Raw genomic sequence first — 20,582 nt, forward strand, 5'->3', positions numbered from 1 at the left:
GAAATATGTAACTATTTTTTTTTCTACGAATATGTAACAAGTTAAGTTGAGAGAAGTTTGTTTGCGACACATGACCCACACTTAGGTTACAATTTGTAGGTTAAACTCTTCCGAACTAGGGCTTCTCTGTGAATTATTTGAATTTGACTTGTAAATTGTTCGAATTTGATTGACGAGCCCAAATTTGAGTTATTTAAATTATTTATTGATTGTATAAATTTTAAATTATTCGGCTTGTAAACTAATTACATCTCCAGAATCATATTAAGTTGATTTTCAACCGAACTTGAACTTATAAGAAAAAATTTAGAGCCAAGATATAAGTTTTGAAATTAAAAATTCGGCCATTCGTCTTCGGACTCAAACAAGACAATATCAAACTTCATTCCCCTAGATTGCAAACTACTGCAAACTATTCTGTCCATCACTTCTTCTTCTGAATTTCATTCACATTTTTTTTTAAATATAAATATTAAATTTCTAAATATATATTATAAATTTAGTCGAGCGGAACTAATTATATCTAAAGTTTTAATCAATATTTGAACATATCAATTTAATCTTTCAATTGAACTCGAACCTATCAAAAAAATTTAGAGTTAAAATATAAACTTGAAAATGAAAATTGGTCGGTTCGCTCTTGGGTTCGAGCGGGACAAGATCCAACTCCATTCAGCTAGATTACACCTATCACAAACTATTATTTCCATCATTTCTTCCTGAGCGCTTCCTTTCACAAAAAAATATCACAACTGAAAGAAAATATATTTTCATAAATTTTTTTATGCAGGTTTAATAAGTTTTTCTATGCCACCTTTTGATGCAAAATATTTTTGGCTCTTATATTTTCAATCAGTTTCTGTTTAATTACAAGCACACATATTATCTGACAAAAAAAAAATAATAATCACACATATTATTTTGATGTATACATAAGCCACAACTGTGTGAGCAGGAATGAGTGCAGTCAGATATTTATAGTAGTAAATAGTTGCCATTAAAATTTGAAAGTATTTGAAAGTAACACAGGAGAAAGACTCACTCATGACTCAACCAAGTTGCTACTACATGCTTTGCTGAATTTATGCTGAACCTCCTTCTCCTTGCTTACTCTCTCCTCGTTTCTCTTCAACCCCACTGGTAACTCTCTCTCTCTCTCTCTCTCTCTTTCTCTCTTTCATATTTAATTTTATTAAAGCTCATATCTTTATGTGATTTGTGAGTCTCTTTTTGGGTTTTATTGTTTTAAGTTCAATTATGTATGTATGTATGTATGTATGTATGTGTGCGTGTGGGGAGAAAGGTGAAGTCAAGAAGCCTTAACTTGTTATATACTCTGTGTAGTGTTGACATGTACTAATAAATTTCATGTGATATCAAGATCAAGTTGCTATTTTGATAATCAAGAATTAAATTGCTTACCCTTTTAGTATTATTCACTTCTTATATTGTTTTTTCCATAATCACAGTGATTAGTTTGTGAATTTTGTTAGTTTGCAGAGTTTATTTTGTTGCTGGAAATTTTGAAGGTGAATTTGAGTGAAGTTAAGATGTTAGGGGTTTATGATTTGGCCTTTTTATCGACAAAAATGGATAGCTTAGGTACTTCTGACTACAAGTCAGTCGTGTCGGTAAACTTGTTCGTTGCTCTTCTCTGTGCTTGTATTGTTGTTGGTCATCTTTTGGAGGAGAATCGGTGGATTAATGAATCCATTACCGCGCTTGCTATTGTAAGTCATCTTTTGGGATTTTGATGTATTTTTGTGTGATATTGGTGAATGGTGAATTATAGTTTTTATGGTATTCACAGGGGATATGCACCGGAGTTGTTATTCTATTATTCAGTAAAGGAAAGAGCTCGCATCTTTTAGTTTTCAGTGAAGATCTTTTCTTTATCTATCTTCTTCCTCCTATCATCTTTAATGCCGGGTATAATTTTACTTCTCTACCATTTCCTTTGGTTTCATTTAGACTACAGACATTGATTACTAGTTTTTTCTATATGGATATCTAAATTTTAGTCTCACTGTATGTTTTCACTATGTGAATAATACATTGGAATGATTTACTGCTTGAATTGTGACTTTTAAACTTGGTCAGAGTACATGCAAAGCTACTATGATTTCTGAAACTGACATAACTAGTAAATTGGCAACAGATACAAACTTCGATGTTGGCAGACTTGTAGAAACTACAAGTTATTTTTGTAATACTTGTAAGTGGCCTGATGTTGCTATGAAAAATTACGTGGTAAAAGTCATTCTTGTGTCCTATGCAGCCGAAAAATTTTGAGTATAACATCTTATTATCGAATACACATTTAGCATATTTTAAAATTTGATTCTTGATTCAGTAAGGCTCATATTTTCTCTCCATGTTGAGAATCAATAAAAATGAGAACGTGGAGCTTTGTTCTTCGGCTGAGTAACTATGTAATTGTCGCAGAGCTTTGCTCTTCGGCTGAGTAACTATGTAATTGTCGCAGAACCTTGGTAATATTGAATATTCATTACTGGTTCATTTTTGCACATGTTTAGGTTGAATGTAGAGAAAACTTTGAAACAGTTTCAAGCCATAAGCAGTATCTAACATATTCAACGAATAAACTGTGTTCTTCGGTATAAAAGTTTAAATTTATTCAGAACTGAAATTAATGAATATGTAGATATGACAACTAGGTGGAAAACTAAATTGTTATGGCGCATACACATACTAATTCTTAATTATCTTGTGCTTCTTGAATATGCACAGGTTCCAGGTGAAAAAGAAACAATTTTTTCGGAATTTTATGACCATCACTCTTTTTGGGACTGTTGGTACTCTGATATCCTTCAGCATCATATCCTTAGGTATCCTACTCAAGACAACCTTGTTATTTTTAGCTACTTCTACTTTGCTTTTGTTGTTTTTGTTAAACAAATCTTATAATTACTTAATGAGGTGGGTAAATTTTCCTATCTTAAAACCGTTGGCATGAGGAACTCATTCATGGTCTTATGATGACTGCCCCTATTCTGTTACTTGATTATGACATAAGGCTTCTATCTATGTTCCAACTATGGCAGTGCAGTTGTATCTAGGCCTTTGTAATTAAGATGGTAATTTGTGAAAAAAGATTGTCTAGAAGAAGCAGAAATGATGCAATAGGTTTAAATTAGAAGTACATATATTGTACTGATTAGATTCAAATAGTAGTTTAAGAAGTACCAATAGTTTATACCGAGGATTAAACATAGGGAGATCAGATATAAGCTACACAACTTACTAATTAAGCTCCAATGTACAATATCACTTTATAATTATTTTATTTTTGTTTTATACTTTCAGAGATAAGTGGAAACTTTAGATCTCCATTTTTATTCTTTGTGCATAAACTGGAAGTATTTGATTAAGAAGCAAAGTCTTTCCAGAATGTTCTATCTTTTAAATTGAATTACATACAAGTGACTTCATTTGGGTTCATATTCCAATACAGAGCAAATGTATTTTACAGCTAACAACTCTTCCAATTATATGTACTAGGTGCTATCTACATCTTCAATAAAATGGATATTGGTTCTCTGAAGATGGGAGATTTCCTAGGTTAGATCTAACACTCTTGGTACACTATTTTGTAAAATAATTATATAAATTCTATTCTAATTTTGTTATTTTAACATTATTCAGCTATTGGTGCAATCTTTTCGGCAACAGATTCAGTTTGCACATTGCAGGTGTATATTGGCCTCCCAACATTATGATCCTGAAGTTGAAACAAATACTCTGACCCGATACTGTGTAATTTTACAGGTGCTCAATCAGGATCAGACGCCTTTGCTTTACAGTTTAGTTTTTGGGGAAGGTGTTGTCAATGATGCTACATCAGTGGTGCTTTTCAACGCGGTCCAGACTGTGGACTTTTCTCATGTCAGCGCTGCCATAATATTCAAGTTGATCGGGAATTTTATATATTTATTTTTTACGAGCACTCTGCTGGGAGTTGTAGTGAGTCTCTCTCTCTCTCCCCCCCCTCTCTCTCCCTCCCTCTCTCTCTCTCCCCCTCTCTCCTCCGCACACACACACAAGCACATCTATCTATCTATCTATCTATCTATCTATCTATCTATCTATCTATCTATCTATCTATCTATCTATCTATATATGTGTACGTGCACCTGTGTTCTTACTCTCATAATCTGCAGGCTGGACTTCTTAGTGCATTCACTATAAAGAAGCTTTATTTTGGACGGTTAGTATATTATCGCAACACCATTATTTTGAGCTGTAGGTTTAAGTTTTGATTTTTCAAGAGAGTCAGTGACTAGTCGTTGACTCACAGAGTCAGCGACTCACTGTAGGTGATAATAAATCTATAATATGAGTTATATATGGCTTCCTTGCCCCCATCATCTATATTGAATTAATTTCATTATAGAAGCCTTGCTGCCTATTTTACGTCCATCTTATGCATATGGGATAAGTTGGTCTAGAACTGGTTGAATTCAGTTAATAGTTTATTTATTGCAAACTTCTTCGTTCATATTTCTTTACTACATTACAGGCACTCTACTGATAGAGAGATTGCAATTATGATACTTATGGCCTATCTTTCGTATATGCTTGCCGAGGTAAAAGTTTTCTAAGTTATCGAACTCCTTCATTGCACCCATTATTATTATTGTTTAGTAATAAAATTTAAAATACATCAAATTGGATCTTTTAGTTCTTTGATTGTGTACTGATAATCTTAATTTATGCCACAGTTGTCAGATTTAAGTGCTATTCTCACTGTATTCTTTTGCGGGATTGTGATGTCACACTATACGTGGCATAATGTCACAGAAAGTTCAAGAGTCACTACCAAGTACGTACTTTCCACTAGCTTTGCTTGTGAAAATTGGAATAGATCTTTTTATTATATGGATGTCTTAACATATATGCTTCCTGTATCTTAGTGCTGTCTGTATGGTAATTGCTAATGTAGGCATGCTTTTGCGACATTGTCATTTATTGCTGAGATATTCATCTTCCTTTATGTTGGTATGGATGCTTTGGACATAGAGAAGTGGAGATATATAAGTGACAGGTATTGAATATGCATGTATATTTATATTTGAAAAATGACAGGTGCTCTATTTGTAGATTTGTGAAGAAAAATGTACTTGGTGTAGTTCTATGCATTAAACTGTCTGCTGGGTAAGCATTAAAATATATGCACTTTTTTTCCTTTTTTCTTCCGAACAGCCCTGGAACATCAGTTACTGTGAGCTCAATATTGCTCGGACTAATATTGGTTGGCAGAGCAGCCTTTGTTTTCCCCTTATCATTCATCTCCAACTTGGCCAAAAAATCTCCCAGTGACAAAATGGAGCTAAAACAGCAGGTACGAGGCTACAGATTCTTGATTTGTATTGGTTATGCATGGTCCTGTTTGGAACAACTTGCAACTGATACTTGCTTCTAATTTGAAGGTTACCATATGGTGGGCTGGCCTTATGCGAGGTGCTGTTTCTATGGCCCTTGCTTACAATCAGGCAAGTATTTTGCTATTAATAAAATGACCTTTCTTTTATGAAGCTTAAAGAATTTGAAAACATTTAATATATATACTTGTCTTAGTGCCGTCTTCCCTGTCTAGTCCTAGATTCCACTAGCAATGACAACGGGTAAAGTATGATGAGGGGCATGGTTTATTTAACATATTTTATGGTATACTCACTTACCAGTTTTTTTTATGCAGTTTAGTACAGCAGGCGTCACTCAGCTACGTGGAGATGCAATCATGATCACCAGTACCATTACCGTTGTTCTGTTCAGCACAGTGGTAAGACATCTTAAATTTGGCACGAGTATGTTAGCCAACTGAACGTATTTAACCATACAATGCACCAAGCAAGTTATTCCTTTTTAAAGCCAGAGAGAACGTTATGGGCATTTCATAAATCTTATGCATAAGTACTGTCCCTAAGTCTGTTGTACATTTTCTAAAGAGCAAGGCAGAGCATTGTGCTCGTTGAACATTGGTTAACCAGACAGACTTGTATTCACGCTTCATTAAAAAGATAGAGACATTATGAGAAATTGCATGATCTAGTTTTGCATGATCTAGTTTGACTGTAGTCTACTGAAAGATGACCTTATAAGATAGAGACCAGAAACTGGCAATTGGGTTCTTATTGCCAGGTGTTTTCAAGAGTACAAGTCGAACATGTTCAAATACGTTGATATAAGTTAATAATTGAAACTGAAATTATGTTGCCAGGCAGGCTGAGGTGGTAATTTTTTATTTCTCATCTATTGTACAATTTATAGAAACTCGCTTTGATTTTTTTTATTAAATTAATCAGGTCTTTGGGTTGCTCACGAAACCGCTAGTGTTACACTTGCTGCCTCCCCCAAAACACTTGAGCAGAATGATCTCATCTAATTCAGTGACTCCAAAATCTTTCACTGTACCACTGTTAAATGAACAAGATTCAGAAGCTGACCTAGACCAAGTAACGCCACTTCGGAAATCTTTCAACGTGCCACATCTTAATGGACAAGATTCAGAAGCTGACCTAGACCTAGTATCTCCAGGTATACCCCGTCCAACAAGCTTAAGGATGCTCCTGTCACGACCCTCTGTCCACCATTATTGGAGAAAATTTGATAACTCCTTCATGCGTCCTGTTTTTGGTGGGCGAGGATTCGTACCATTTGTCCCTGGCTCTCCAACCGAACAAAGTTTTCATAATGGTGATGATAAGTATCCAACAAGTGAGCAACCTCTTCCTTAATTGGAATGAGAAGTGACAAATAGCTTCTAGCATTGCGGTCAGCATATGTTTCATATTCCAGTCGCAAATTTGTACTTTTTAATGTTCGGAGGTTCCACACAATTTTGTATTAAAGTTGGTTATGATTATAAGAGTTTGTACAGTAAGGTTGGTCATCAAACTAAGAGTTTATACATAATTGCTTCGGACATGCTGCTCTTTCTTAGTTTCATCCAGAATAGTTAGGTCTGACAGCAACAGCATGTAAAGTTGTCTCAACATCTGTATGTAGTTCAACTACCATATCTATTTTTTGACACTTTTAGATCTTAATATATTTGGTTTGTGTAAATATGTGTAAATATGAATTGTGAAGTGGCATTAGTGTTATATGTACTTATATACAGTTTTAACCTGTGGTCTGCTAATAGTTTTTGAACTCTTTCATTCATTCTTTTTATGTTTAGTTTGATTTGGTTTCGAATTAAGTTCTCATCAATACGAAAATCTAGTTCCACTTACAATTTAGAGTCGACTCCGAATTCTGAATTTAATTTTTATTTTCTTTAAAGTACTCTATATTCTATTATGATCAAAAACGAACTTTTGCGTAGCAAAACAGAAGAAAAGAACTGTTGGGCCGCGAGGGTGTCATCATCTCGGGACTAGTATGATATTGTCCCCGTTTTGGATCAAACAGGTATGGATATGTTTTTAGACACATTCCAAAAGACCTCGAACTGTTAGCTAATTAGTCTATATACAAGATAATTATATCTATTCTCATCGATATAATACTTGGTTAACACTCTACAACAATCCTCCCCCACACTTGTACCACAAATTTTGTGATCTTGCCCGCAATTAATCTGTCTATATTTTTCACCACCGACAGATTTTCCAATTACCGTGTCTCCATCTTGCAACACCGCAAGGATTTCCCAACCGTGTTCACATCTAGGGAAATCACCCACATCGAATTACTGTAGCCCAATACCCCACAAGATCCGGACCTTTGGATCTGATACCATTTGTTGAATCGCGAGCGAGCCATTAACTTCACATTAATATGATATTGTCTTCTTTTGATCAAGATCACACGAATTTGTTTTTGGACACATTCCAATAGATCTCGTACTAATGATATTAACCGACTATTATATATACAAGAATATTATATCTATTCTTGTCGATGTTATATTTGGGTCGACAAACTTCTAATTTTTTATGGAGGCCAGTCAAGCTAGTAATTTTTACTAAAGAACTTTTCAATTGAGAAATGACAAAACAATATAAAAGCCAACCATCACACTATGGATACTCCAAATTCTGAATAAAACCGTAAACGACCTCAGAGCTCAATATTTTTTCTTAATAAATCGAGTTGAGTCAAACTTTCTTGACATAATTCAAGTTTAACCTCGTTAATGAATTGAGCCGTACTCAAACTTTTATTGAAAAAAATGAGTCGAGTCGCCCCCAATTGAACAAAAAAAAGTTATATGAAAAAAAAACTTCAAAATCACCTGATCCAAAAATTAATCGATTTCAACTCAACCGAGTTTGGAATTTCAATTTATTAACTAAGAAGATTCGTAGATTAAATATTTGAATTATAATTTTAAACTTAAAGTACTCGGATTATGCTAAAACATCGAGATATATGTAAGTTTCTTTAGAATTCGAACAAGCCGAGTAAGAGCTGAACGAGTTCGAGTTGATCTCGAATTGCAGATATTAATATGATTTCGAATTGCACATGTTAATAGCTCCACTCAAACTGGTTACGATAACACACATATTTTTGTATTCAAGTTCGAGCTCGTGTTATTAATAAATTGATCTGAACCGAACCCTTATTAAATGGAGCTCCAACTTATTGTCATGAAATTTTTCTAAAACTATGATTTATTTTTTGGACAGTTTTTACTTTTTAAAATTCAATACATTATGATGCATAAAAAATACATGTAAATTTCTTGTTTAATTAAAAATTAATCCTCTAAATTTAAATTTCGAAATTGAAGAAAATATGTATACCAACTTGGGTTAAGAAATCGGTAACTTGTCCAAGTACCGAATTTTCCAAAAAATGGTGTTTTATTTTAAAGGTTTCACACATGTTAATAAAATTTGAATGAAACAATTGAATATATATAAAAAAAATTAAAAAAATCACCGACGTGTTCTTCAAGTACCCGTGACGCCCTCAAATTCGGGGTTAGGAATGAGAACTCACGACACCTTTATAACAACTAAAGTACAATAACATCAAATAAATAAAACCCGAAAAGCTACGAGGACCAATACATGATAGGGTTTGAGACAAAGTTACAACAACCAAACAGAATAATAAATATTATACAACCCTTTATAAAATATTAGAATTTACAATTTCGACATGAAATTGTCAGATAACCCAATTATATCTGATCACAAAATATTACATTTTCAAAAGTCGACCGACGATTCCTCACACCAACTTTTACCTGATCTGGCACCTGAAATCTAACAATATGGAAGGGACCGCTATGAACACTTGTTGGATTTTAAACGCAGCGGGGGCATGGCAAAACACTTTTACACATACAAAATCCAAATAAAAGCATATAAATCGTGAATAAAAATTCGAGGGATCGAATCTAACCTTTTAAAATAATTCGGAGACAACGATCAGAGATCCTTAGCAATTGCTCCTCAAGTGTGAAGCACTCCACCGGTATCCACCAAGAAAACGATGTTAAGGAGGAGGAAGGAGGTGGAGAGAATTGGGTTTTCCAAACTTTTTGGATTTTCGGGTTCGATGTGGGTTCCAATAAAATAGGGTCTATAATAGTGTATTTATAGGCAAAATTTTCAGCTGAAATTTTCCCATAAATATTATTATTATCATCCCATTTATTATTCTCATTAATAATTAAAACACCTTTTAATCATTAATTCTTTTTCTAAACACTTTAGAAATAATTCTCTCTCTTGATTTAATTTCCAAAAATTAAATCCTTTAATTAATAATATTAAGAACTTTTCTTAATTAATTTATAATCAATTAAATCTCATTTAATCAATTATTAAATTTGCCAATTAATTATTTATTTCATAAATAAATAATTATTAGCCATTATTAATTAATTCCTCCACCATTAAATCATTCTCTTTTTATGGTGTGACCCTGTAGGTTCAATATTAAGCCGGTAGTAGAAATAAATAATAATAAAACTATTTTATCATTATTTATATAAATTCTCTAATTTATTAAATATGATTAATTAATTAATCACATTTATTCTACATCATGAGGGATACTTCTCAGCATATCGCGAATATCCGGATAATATGAATTCACTGCTTAGAATACCAAGAACCTATTCAGTGAATAGTTACCGTACAATAAACTCTTTCTACCCTACAATGTCCCGATTAAATACAAGGCATGGATCTCGTGTCAAGCCTATCTAATTCAATCACTTGCTTACCATTTATTATGCGTAGTTCTATGCAAATTAGAAACTCCTTTCTAATTTCATTCACTCTGGCCAGAGATTTCTGAACTAGCATAAGTGGATCAGCCTTGAACATTCGCTTCCTTCAATGGAAGGGGTAGATCCTTTATTGATCATACACTATCTTCGTGTACAAATTCCTATACCCAGAAGAGCCCTAATAATTGTCCCTAGAGACTAAGAACTAAACCAAAGTATAGTTCAGTGTACACAAGATGACTATGATGACCTGAAGTCTAAGGATACTTGTACAACTATCACTATGCGAACAACTGCTGACACGTGAGTGAACTCCATCAGTTGTTCAGCAGTGCGAGTCATGTTCAGTGAACTTATTCTATAATAAGCACCTACATACTAGCTATAGTGTCACCACACAAATGTCTATGAGAATAGACATCCTTCATAATGAAGCAAGCATAGTATGTACCGATCTTTGCGGATTATTAATTACCAGTTAGTAATCCTATGACCAGGAACTATTTAAGTTTAGAGTTATCATCTTTTTAGGTCTCACTATTATGATCTCATCATAATCAATAAAAAACTTTACTCTAAACTATGGTATATCTTATTTAAACACTTAAATAGATAAAGCCCGTAATAAAAACAAAACAATTCTTTATTAATATCAATGAAATCAAAACAAATTACATAAAAGTTATTCCTAAATCCTAATACATGATTGGACTTAGGACATATTCCTTTCAATCTCCCACTTGTACTAAAGTCAATCACTCTGGTATCTAATACCCTTTTTATCTTTATGACGATCAAAGTGACTTTCATAAAGTAGCTTTGTGAGTGGGTCTGCTATGTTGTTATGTGTGTCAACTCTAATTCAATACAATACAAGAAATGTTACCGCGCTCCCACTAACCCTTTTGTAGACGCATGGTTCATCTACGTTTTTGATAAAATCAAACTCTTTGATTGTCTCATCAAAACGAATGTTCCATCTTTCGAGAAGCCTGCTTTAAACCACATATGGTTCGCAGCAGCTGACACGCTAGGTTTTCACTTCTCTTGGAAAGAAAACCATCTGGCCATCTGCCAGATTTCATAGTCGTAGTAAGCAGCATTCGCAAGCAAAATCCGAACTGATTTTAACAGGGCTACAGGTAAAAAGTTTCATCAAAGTCAATCCATTGCCTTTGTTTGAATCCTTTTGCCACAAGCCTGGCCTTAAAGGTCTCCACCTGGCCATCTGCTCTAATCATTCTTTCGTATACCGTATACATAGATTCCATTCTGGATTTCATGGCACTATGCCATTTCTCTGAGTCAACACTACTCATAGCCTCATTATAGGTTACAGGGTCGTCATCATCAATGATCGACAACTCATTGTCATTCTCAATGACAAGGCCATATTACCTCTCAGGTTGGCGAGACACTCTCCCTGATCTATGAATGGGCTGTTCCATAAAAGGTTGTTCAGTCAGAACAGGTGTTTCCACTTGATCCGTAGTAGTTTGTGCTTCTTGAACTTCATCAAGTTCAATTTTGCTCCCACTGTTTCCTTCAAGGATAAACTCCTTTTCCAAGAAGGTAGCATGTCTGGATACAAACACCCGATGATCGGTGTAAAAGTAATACCCTAAAGTCTCTTTAGGATATCCCACAAAACTATATTTTACGGATCGAGATTCCAGCTTATCTGGGTCAACTTTCTTGACATAAGCTGGACATCCCCAAATCTTAACGTGTTTAAGACTCGGTTTCCTTTCTTTCCATATCTCATACGAAGTTTGAGGAACAGATTTTGGAAGGCACCATATTCAGTAAATATGCTGAGGTTTCTAATGCATAACCCCATAGGAATACTGGAAGATTTGCATAGCTCATCATGGACCGAACTATGTCTAACAAAGTTCAATTTCTCCTTTCAAATACCAATATGGAGGAGTCCACTGGGGACTATACAATTTACTTTGAGATAATCTAGAAACACTTCATTAAAGTATTCACCACCTCGATCTGATCGAAGAGTTATAATACTATGTTTGGTTGTTTCTCCACTTCATACTTATATTCTTTGAACTTTTCAAAGGCCTCAGACTTGTGTTTCATCAAACCCATATCTGAATCCAGATCTATCATCTATGAAAGTAATGAAGTATGAAAATCCACCCATGGCTTGTGTAGACATTGGTCCACATACATCTGTGTGTACCATTCCTAGCAAATTTGCAGTTCTCTCTCCATGTCTACTAAATGGAGACTGCAGTGCCACTATAAAGTGAGATTTTCATCATCCCTTTTCTTTTATTAGTTTGTTCAATCTGAAGCAAATTATGTCACATTCATACAGACCATTATTTAAAGCACCACGTCCATAAAGAATATTATCTCTAAGAATAGAACATTCATTATTCTCAATAATAAATGAAAATCCAGCCAAGTCTAACATGGGAATAATATTCCTCACAATCAAGGGAACAAAATAGCAATTATTTTAAACAATAGTCTTGCCCGTAGGCTTATGTAAATGAAATGATTCTACATCTTCAGCAACAACTCTTGCTCCATTTCCCATCAGTAGAATCACCTCCTCTTCCTCAAGAGTCCTACTTCTCCTTGGTCCCTGCAATAAATTGCAGATATGAGAACCACAGACGGTATCTAATACCCAAGTAGAAATTTAATTTAATGACATATTCACTTCTATCATGAACATACCTGAATCAGAAGCGGTAGTCTCACTACCCTTCTTCTTCTTCAATTCTGCAATGTAAACCTTGCAGTTTCTCTTCCAGTGCCCCACCTTGTTACAGCGAAAGCAAACAACTTTGCTCTTGGGGTCTTCAGCTTTTGGTGGAACCGGCGTTTTCTCACCTACTTTCTTCTTCTTGGAAGGGTTCCTCTTCCTTTTCTTAGGATTGGAACCTTCACCAATTAGAAGAACAGAACTCTTCTTAGGGGGAAAATTCGATTCCGCAGTCTTCAACATGTTGTGGAGTTCAGGCAGGCTGACATCCAACTTATTCATGTGAAAGTTCACAACAAACTGCGAGAACGAACTCGGAAGCGATTGCAAGACCAAGTCTTGGCTCAGCTCCCCATCCATGGCAAAACCAAGTTGTCCAAGACGTTCAATCAAATTGATCATCTTAAGTACATGGTCATTCACAGATGATCCCTCAGACATCCTACAACCGAACAACTCCTTCGATATCTCATATCGAGCTGTCCTCCCTGTCACATCATACAACTCTTGTAGATGCATGAGGATAGTGTGAGCATCCATATGCTCATGTTGCTTCTGTAGCTCAATATTCATGGAAGCTAGCATGATGCATTGAGCAACATTTGCATCATCTAACCACTTACGATACACAACATATTCATCATTATGTGCATCACTAGCAGGTTCAGTAGGCTTAGGTGAGTCAATCACGTATTCCAGCTTCTCAATCCTGAGAACAATTCTCAAGTTTCGAAGCCAGTCAACATAATTAGGACCAGTCAATTTGTGAGCATCTAGTATGCTCCTGAGTGATAGTGCAGAAGACATAACGTACAAAGTAAATCTGTAAATGATAAACACATAACAACACTTAGCAAATATTCGATTTCATTTCAAAACACTATATGAATCGGGTCTTTATTCATAAGTGGCTCCCACTAGTTTTCCTAATTTATTCAACCCCCTACGTGAAAAATTAAGCGTTCATAATGCTAGTGGAAATAGGGATCCTACATTCCATTACACAACCCCGGCTGTGGCACGAAACGCCATGTAATGTTCAATAGGCAGACAACTCTTGTCAATTACATCTAATGTTATTCCCTAATCAAACTTTAGCCTCTTGAATAATTGAGTCACGGTTGTGGCACGACAAACTCAATATTCTAAGTCAAGTCTAACCCAACATTTCGTACTATTGAATCAGTCCCCAAAGGCCCACGGCTGTGGCACGTAACGACCTTTAGATTCTTATTCAATGTACACATCTCTATGTAATAGACAAGTATTTCTTATTTCGAAATCAAAGCCCTCGGCTGTGGCACGAAACGACAATGATTCAAAAATAAGAACTACTTTTCTATCATGTTGGAAGGCTATGACCGACACAAGCCCGTTGTGTCATTGGCCAATTACTACTTGATATTATTTAATTTTAGAGGGATTATATTACGTTACAATCATAATCATATTATAAAGAGATTCTTCCTTTTAAATTAAATATTTCAAATCAATAATCAATAATCAGATGATTCCCAGATCGGGTGGAGGATTGTCAAGAGGCGTCATTTAATAACCCTTTCTTACAGATAGAAATCTGTTGTTGACAGAATCATCCTTTCTCTCATATCGAAAATTCATATTCAATTACGTGTTTCATAAACACAAGAATCTCATGATTGTATTCATAATATTATCATTAAGGTTATGAAACAATTTCACTATACTAGGTTGTCTAACAAACGCCTTATGTTTATTTAAGTTCACCTAAATCTATCATCGCATGATAAACTAAGCATATATCACATATATCAACATGAATAAACATCAAGGTAGGCATGTTACATCATCTAGCACATTAGTCTAAGCATTATACATCTCTATGTATCACATGAAGCATTTAAAAGCAATTAAAACAGTCAAAAACAACTTTAAAACACTTCATGGAAATATAAACAGTTCAAAACTTTTATATAAACTAAAATTGATCACACCATTAGATCCGTCTTGAAAAAACGAATCGAACGGTATATTGCACGCCCAAAACGGAGTTACGAAACTCCCAGAAAATTAAATTTAAAATCAACAGACGGGCTGTAACGCATTACAGGACCTGTAACGCATTCCGGTGATGCGTTACACCCCTTTTAAGCCATTAAAGAGTGTAACGCATTCCAAGAATACGCAACAGCCCTTACCTCGCGCGTGCGCCACACGCGCCCGACAGCAGCCGCCGCGCCTCTGACTTCTCTGTCTCTTTCCTGCTGTTCTTTCCGTGCCTGTCTTCTCTGTTTTCTTTCTTTTTCTCTGTGCAGTCAGACATCACAGACAAATAGCAGTACAAACCACAAATGTATATATATACTTACAAATAATATATATATATATGATTTATTTAATTATGAATTTAATTGCAACAACTTCAAAAATTCATAATAAATAATCTATACATCATAAAATTATGAAAAAAATACCCAGACGATCTACAACACTTGTAGAACCCAGATCATCATTCAAAATTATTCTGAGAAACGATTTCTCATCAGACAAAATTAATCCATAATATAACTTGTAAAAATCATAATTAATTCATACAAGCACATAAAATTCTTAAATTTTTACCACAGATCTATATGCATACAACCTATGCTCTGATACCATTGTTGGATTTTAAACGCAGCGGGGGCATGGCAAAACACTTTTACACATACAAAATCCAAATAAAAGCATATAAATCGTGAATAAAAATTCGAGGGATCGAATCTAACCTTTTAAAATAATTCGGAGACAACGATCAGAGATCCTTAGCAGTTGCTCCTCAAGTGTGAAGCACTCCACCGGTATCCACCAAGAAAACGATGTTAAGGAGGAGGAAGGAGGTGGAGAGAATTGGGTTTTCCAAACTTTTTGGATTTTCGGGTTCGATGTGGGTTCCAATAAAATAGGGTCTATAATAGTGTATTTATAGGCAAAATTTTCAGCTGAAATTTTCCCATGAATATTATTATTATTATCCCATTTATTATTCTCATTAATAATTAAAACACCTTTTAATCATTAATCCTTTTTCTAAACACTTTAGAAATAATTCTCTCTCTTGATTTAATTTCCAAAAATTAAATCCTTTAATTAATAATATTAAGAACTTTTCTTAATTAATTTATAATCAATTAAATCTTATTTAATCAATTATTAAATTTGCCAATTAATTATTTATTTCATAAATAAATAATTATTAGCCATTATTAATTAATTCCTCCACCATTAAATCATTCTCTTTTTATGGTGTGACCCTGTAGGTTCAATATTAAGCCGGTAGTAGAAATAAATAATAATAAAACTATTTTATCATTATTTATATAAATTCTCTAATTTATTAAATATGATTAATTAATTAATCACATTTATTCTACATCGTGAGGGATACTTCTCAGCATATCGCGACTATCCGGATAATATGAATTCACTGCTTAGAATACCAAGAACCTATTCAGTGAATAGTTACCGTACAATAAACTCCTTCTACCCTACAATGTCCCGATTAAATACAAGGCATGGATCTCGTGTCAAGCCTATCTAATTCAATCACTTGCTTACCATTTATTATGCGTAGTTCTATGCAAATTAGAAACTCCTTTCTAATTTCATTCACTCTGGCCAGAGATTTCTGAACTAGCATAAGTGGATCAGCCTTGAACATTCGTTTCCTTCACTGAAAGGGGTAGATCCTTTATTGATCATACACTATCTTCGTGTACAAATTTCTATACCCAGAAGAGCCCTAATAATTGTCCCTGGAGACTAAGAACTAAACCAAAGTATAGTTCAGTGTACACAAGATGACTATGATGACCTCAAGTCTAAGGATACTTGTACAACTATCACTATGCGAACAACTGCTGACACGTGAGTGAACTCCATCAGTTGTTCAGCTGTGCGAGTCATGTTTAGTGAACATATTCTATAATAAGCACCTACATACTAGCTATAGTGTCACCACACAAATGTCTATGAGAACAGACATCCTTCATAATGAAGCAAGCATAGTATGTACCGATCTTTGCGAATTATTAATTACCAGTTAGTAATCCTATGACCAGGAACTATTTAAGTTTAGAGTTATCATCTTTTTAGGTCTCACTATTATGATCTCATCATAATCCATAAAAAGCTTTACTCTAAACTATGGTATATCTTATTTAAACACTTAAATAGATAAAGCCCGTAATAAAAACAAAACAAGTCTTTATTAATATCAATGAAATCAAAACAGATTACATAAAAGTTATTCCTAAATCCTAATACATGATTGGACTTAGGACATATTCCTTTCAACACTCTTATGAGCGGTGCGCCTAAGTTTGACCATCTTCTTATTTAATTGCCAAGGTTAGATCAACACAAACAATATGAGCTAGAAGGCTCAGCAAGTAACTGTTACCAACAATCTGTGTAAATACAAATATAAGTATAGGTGTGTGCGTGCAAAAGCGATAATCAAAAAATAGAAAAAAGAATGGAGACATGAAGCGTATGGCGAAAAATAGAAAAATTTGAGTCCAGTGCGAAACTATCTCCTTAAAGCTTATTAGCCTTCACTGTGTTGTGCGTGCGAAAAACCTCCCAGGATAAAACGGATTACAGTGGCAACGCCGAAGGTCGGCACTATCAGCAAGCTTGAAATCGAGCAATAAACTATCACGGGTTAGAGGGTAGGTATTTAGGAACCGTTGTGTATTTGTGTGTTTAACCCTAACGCCCTAGAGGTGTTTATATAGGGAGGAAAAACTTGTGCGCTACACAATTACCATAATTAATTAAAACGCGTTAATTAATTAGGTCGGTAGGTCGGTGGTCAATCAATTATAATTAATTAAAAAATAAAAATGTAAGTCAATTTATTTGAGCCCAGGCCCAGCGGAAAATAAAAATTAGCAAAACTAGTCCGACGTTATTCAGGCCAATTTTCTGCTACATTTTTGTCCGCACATCGCGCACGCGGGCAAGCTCGAAGGCTTCGCAAGCCTTGGATTGCCCCTCGAAAGCCCATAATTTGCACCCCCCTGCACGCCCGCGTAGGTGATGGAGCAACACATATACAACACAAGTGAACACTACATATGTGTGTTGCTATAAAGCTAAGGAAATCTCTTTTCCTTTCCAATGTGGGACTTAAGGTTTTGTAAAATATTTTCCACTCTTAAGGGACCATCTTTGGATAATAATATATTACTCATCCCTTAATCATTTTGAGTGATTCAATGTGTCTCGGAAAACTCTCGTAAATGAGAACACATTCCAAGCGTCACTCGTTGCACACACGCAACAACCAACCACTCAAGCGCGACTCAAAATGACTCGACAATGTGGGGTGTAATACCCACATTTTCTAACAATCCCTCACATGAGTGAGATTGATATTTCAGTAGCACACATCAGACAGACAGACATGAAATTTGACTTGGTGATATTTTCTTCGATCATATATAGCATACGATATGTAGAGAATGCTCTTTGAACCTTCGCTCGAGTAAGCATACCGACTTTACTGGTAGAAAGTAGACGTGCTTGTCCTTGAACTGTTCGACCGTTTGTGTAAACGATGATATACTTATCATTATATCTTTTCTGATTCATTCAGCTCTCATGGGTATGTTGTTAAGAAATGAATAACACACAGAGGCGGGTGAATGTGTTTTACTTTCTTTATGCTTTTCTTGAGCTTTTTATGGTTGAACAAAGTAAATTAAATCTTGTAGTGAAATATGTTACTGCAGAAATTAAACATGCAATAATAAAGAACACATATCTTTTCAAAACTCACTTAATTTTATATTAAAATTAAGAATGTTTTGCTACAAAATTTATCGACTCTTTGTTGATAAAGAGCTTAGCTTCTTCTTGAGAGTGTTACAAGATTTTCTATCTAAATTGTTACAACTGCCTAAAAGACCAGTGTTAACTTTATAATTTAGTTAACTGCTGGTTTACACAGTGTACAATAAGACATGCTATTAACTTTAGTAAACTGTCACTTATCATTTTCATTTTAGGAAAAGTGTATCTTCTATTTCTGGCTTATCATATCTTAGCATCCTGTGTTTACTTTTGATAGGGATAAATAAATTATGATAGTATAATTAAATACTGCAAGGTATGGGCTGCTAGGCCCAATAAATAGATATATGATACTCAATCCAGAAAGGCTAAGCCTGATGGACCAGATCAGGCCTGATGGAATAAAAAAGGCCCAAAAGCCCTGATTATTAATTAATTTCGTAATTAATTAATAAGGGAGAAATCAGATGTTGAAAAGAGTCCCGATAAGGATATAAATCCTTAGAGATTAGCCCCAAGGGGACCTAAAAGGATAAGGAATCAGCTTCCTACTTCCTAGGACTCCTAAGTCTATCCTAATTCAGAGGCTTATCCATCAAGTCTCCTATACCAAGTCCAATTCAAGGACCACCAACATCTATATAAGGGATCTCACCCCACAAATCAGAACTACGTTTTTTGACTTGATCCTTGGCAATCAGCAAGGTACGTAGGCATCTTGTTAAGGCAGAATTGAGTCACGAAACACAAGAGCAGTCAAATCGAGCCTTAGAGCTCACGTTCCTTAGTATTAAACACAACAATTATATATATTAGTTTTAATCCATAACATTTGGCGCCGTCTGTGGGAAGGCACAACAACAACCATGGCGAGAACACGGAGAACAACTAGTACTCTGGATGAAGGAACACCATCAGAGATAACCCAGGTGATTTCATCAACCGTGGAGGTTCCTCCACATTCAACTTATGCATCTACTCAGGGGGAGACCCAGATAGGGGCAACTCAATCTCAACCACAAAGGACGACTCCCCCGACTATTCAAGGTATGAATCCTCAAGTTCAACAAGTACATATACCTGTGAATTCTCGACCCGTCGGGTATGAATATTCAACTATTGTTACCACTAACCCCCCTTATGGGATGCCCCTTTACCCCGAAGTTGGAGGAAGCGGATATGCTGGGCGAAACATAGCACGAGGGCAGTCGCCCCCCTATATACGAGGTTTGGATCCTATCCCTGAGGATCGGGAATTTTCTGGTCCTTACACTGAGAGAGACTCTGAATCTTCGGACGATGAAGTGCCCCGAGAAGGAGGCGTCCTGGAAAAGAGCCGATGGCCGATGGAAGGCAACGCCCCCAAAGCACCCCAGGGGCGAATCCCCAAGAAGTGCAGGAAATGATCAGGGCTCATGAGGCTGAAATCCAAAGGTTGAGGCGTGATTTGGAAGCTCACCAGGCCACCAAAAGCCAGATGCCTCCTAGGGGGAGAAACCCTCCTCCTATCATAGACCTGGATGGTCCGGTACGAAGAAGGGCTGCTGTCCCAAGAACTGATCCAAGCAATCTTCTTCCCCTTGGAGATCCTGATGATCCAACTCCACCCTTCATAGAAGAGATAATGAATGCCCATATCTCGAGAAAATTTAAGATGCCCACTATCAAAGCCTATGATGGCACGGGAGACCCCGCTAATCATGTTAGGACATTCTCTAATGCACTGCTGCTGCAACCCGTGAATGACGCTATAAAGTGTCGGGCCTTCACTCAAACCCTGTCAGGTATGGCTCAAAGATGGTATAGTCGCTTGCC

At 35.4% G+C, this 20,582-nt stretch overlaps 1 protein-coding gene across 2 annotated transcripts; it reads left to right on the plus strand.

The window, feature by feature from the left end:
- The first annotated feature begins 977 nt into the window (after positions 1-977).
- LOC141677257 (sodium/hydrogen exchanger 1-like) lies at positions 978-7,089 on the plus strand. 2 transcript variants are annotated; one of them, XM_074483103.1, is made up of 15 exons: positions 978-1,140; positions 1,494-1,730; positions 1,811-1,929; positions 2,752-2,849; positions 3,523-3,582; positions 3,667-3,713; positions 3,790-3,984; positions 4,182-4,228; positions 4,541-4,607; positions 4,743-4,843; positions 4,964-5,065; positions 5,224-5,362; positions 5,451-5,513; positions 5,725-5,803; positions 6,327-6,542. In XM_074483103.1, the coding sequence occupies exons 2-15, from the start codon at positions 1,551-1,553 to the stop codon at positions 6,404-6,406; spliced, it is 1,377 nt and encodes a 458-aa protein (XP_074339204.1). In that variant the 5' UTR covers positions 978-1,140; positions 1,494-1,550; the 3' UTR covers positions 6,407-6,542. The 2 variants fall into 2 exon arrangements, with proteins under 2 accessions (XP_074339204.1, XP_074339203.1); XM_074483102.1 differs by having other exon boundaries at positions 985-1,140; positions 5,720-5,803; positions 6,327-7,089.
- Positions 7,090-20,582: the final 13,493 nt, after the last annotated feature.

This window comes from Apium graveolens, chromosome 8, assembly GCF_009905375.1.
Source record: "Apium graveolens cultivar Ventura chromosome 8, ASM990537v1, whole genome shotgun sequence".
NCBI classification, from domain to species: Eukaryota; Viridiplantae; Streptophyta; class Magnoliopsida; order Apiales; family Apiaceae; genus Apium; species Apium graveolens.

Coding starts and splice junctions, on each gene's coding strand:
- LOC141677257 (XM_074483102.1), top strand. CDS start 1,551: ATGTTAGGGGTTTATGATTTGGCCTTTTTATCGACAAAAATGGATAGC. Junction 3,714..3,789: donor ATTCAGTTTGCACATTGCAG/GTGTATATTGGC, acceptor GTAATTTTACAG/GTGCTCAATCAGGATCAGAC. Junction 5,804..6,326: donor TTGTTCTGTTCAGCACAGTG/GTAAGACATCTT, acceptor TAAATTAATCAG/GTCTTTGGGTTGCTCACGAA.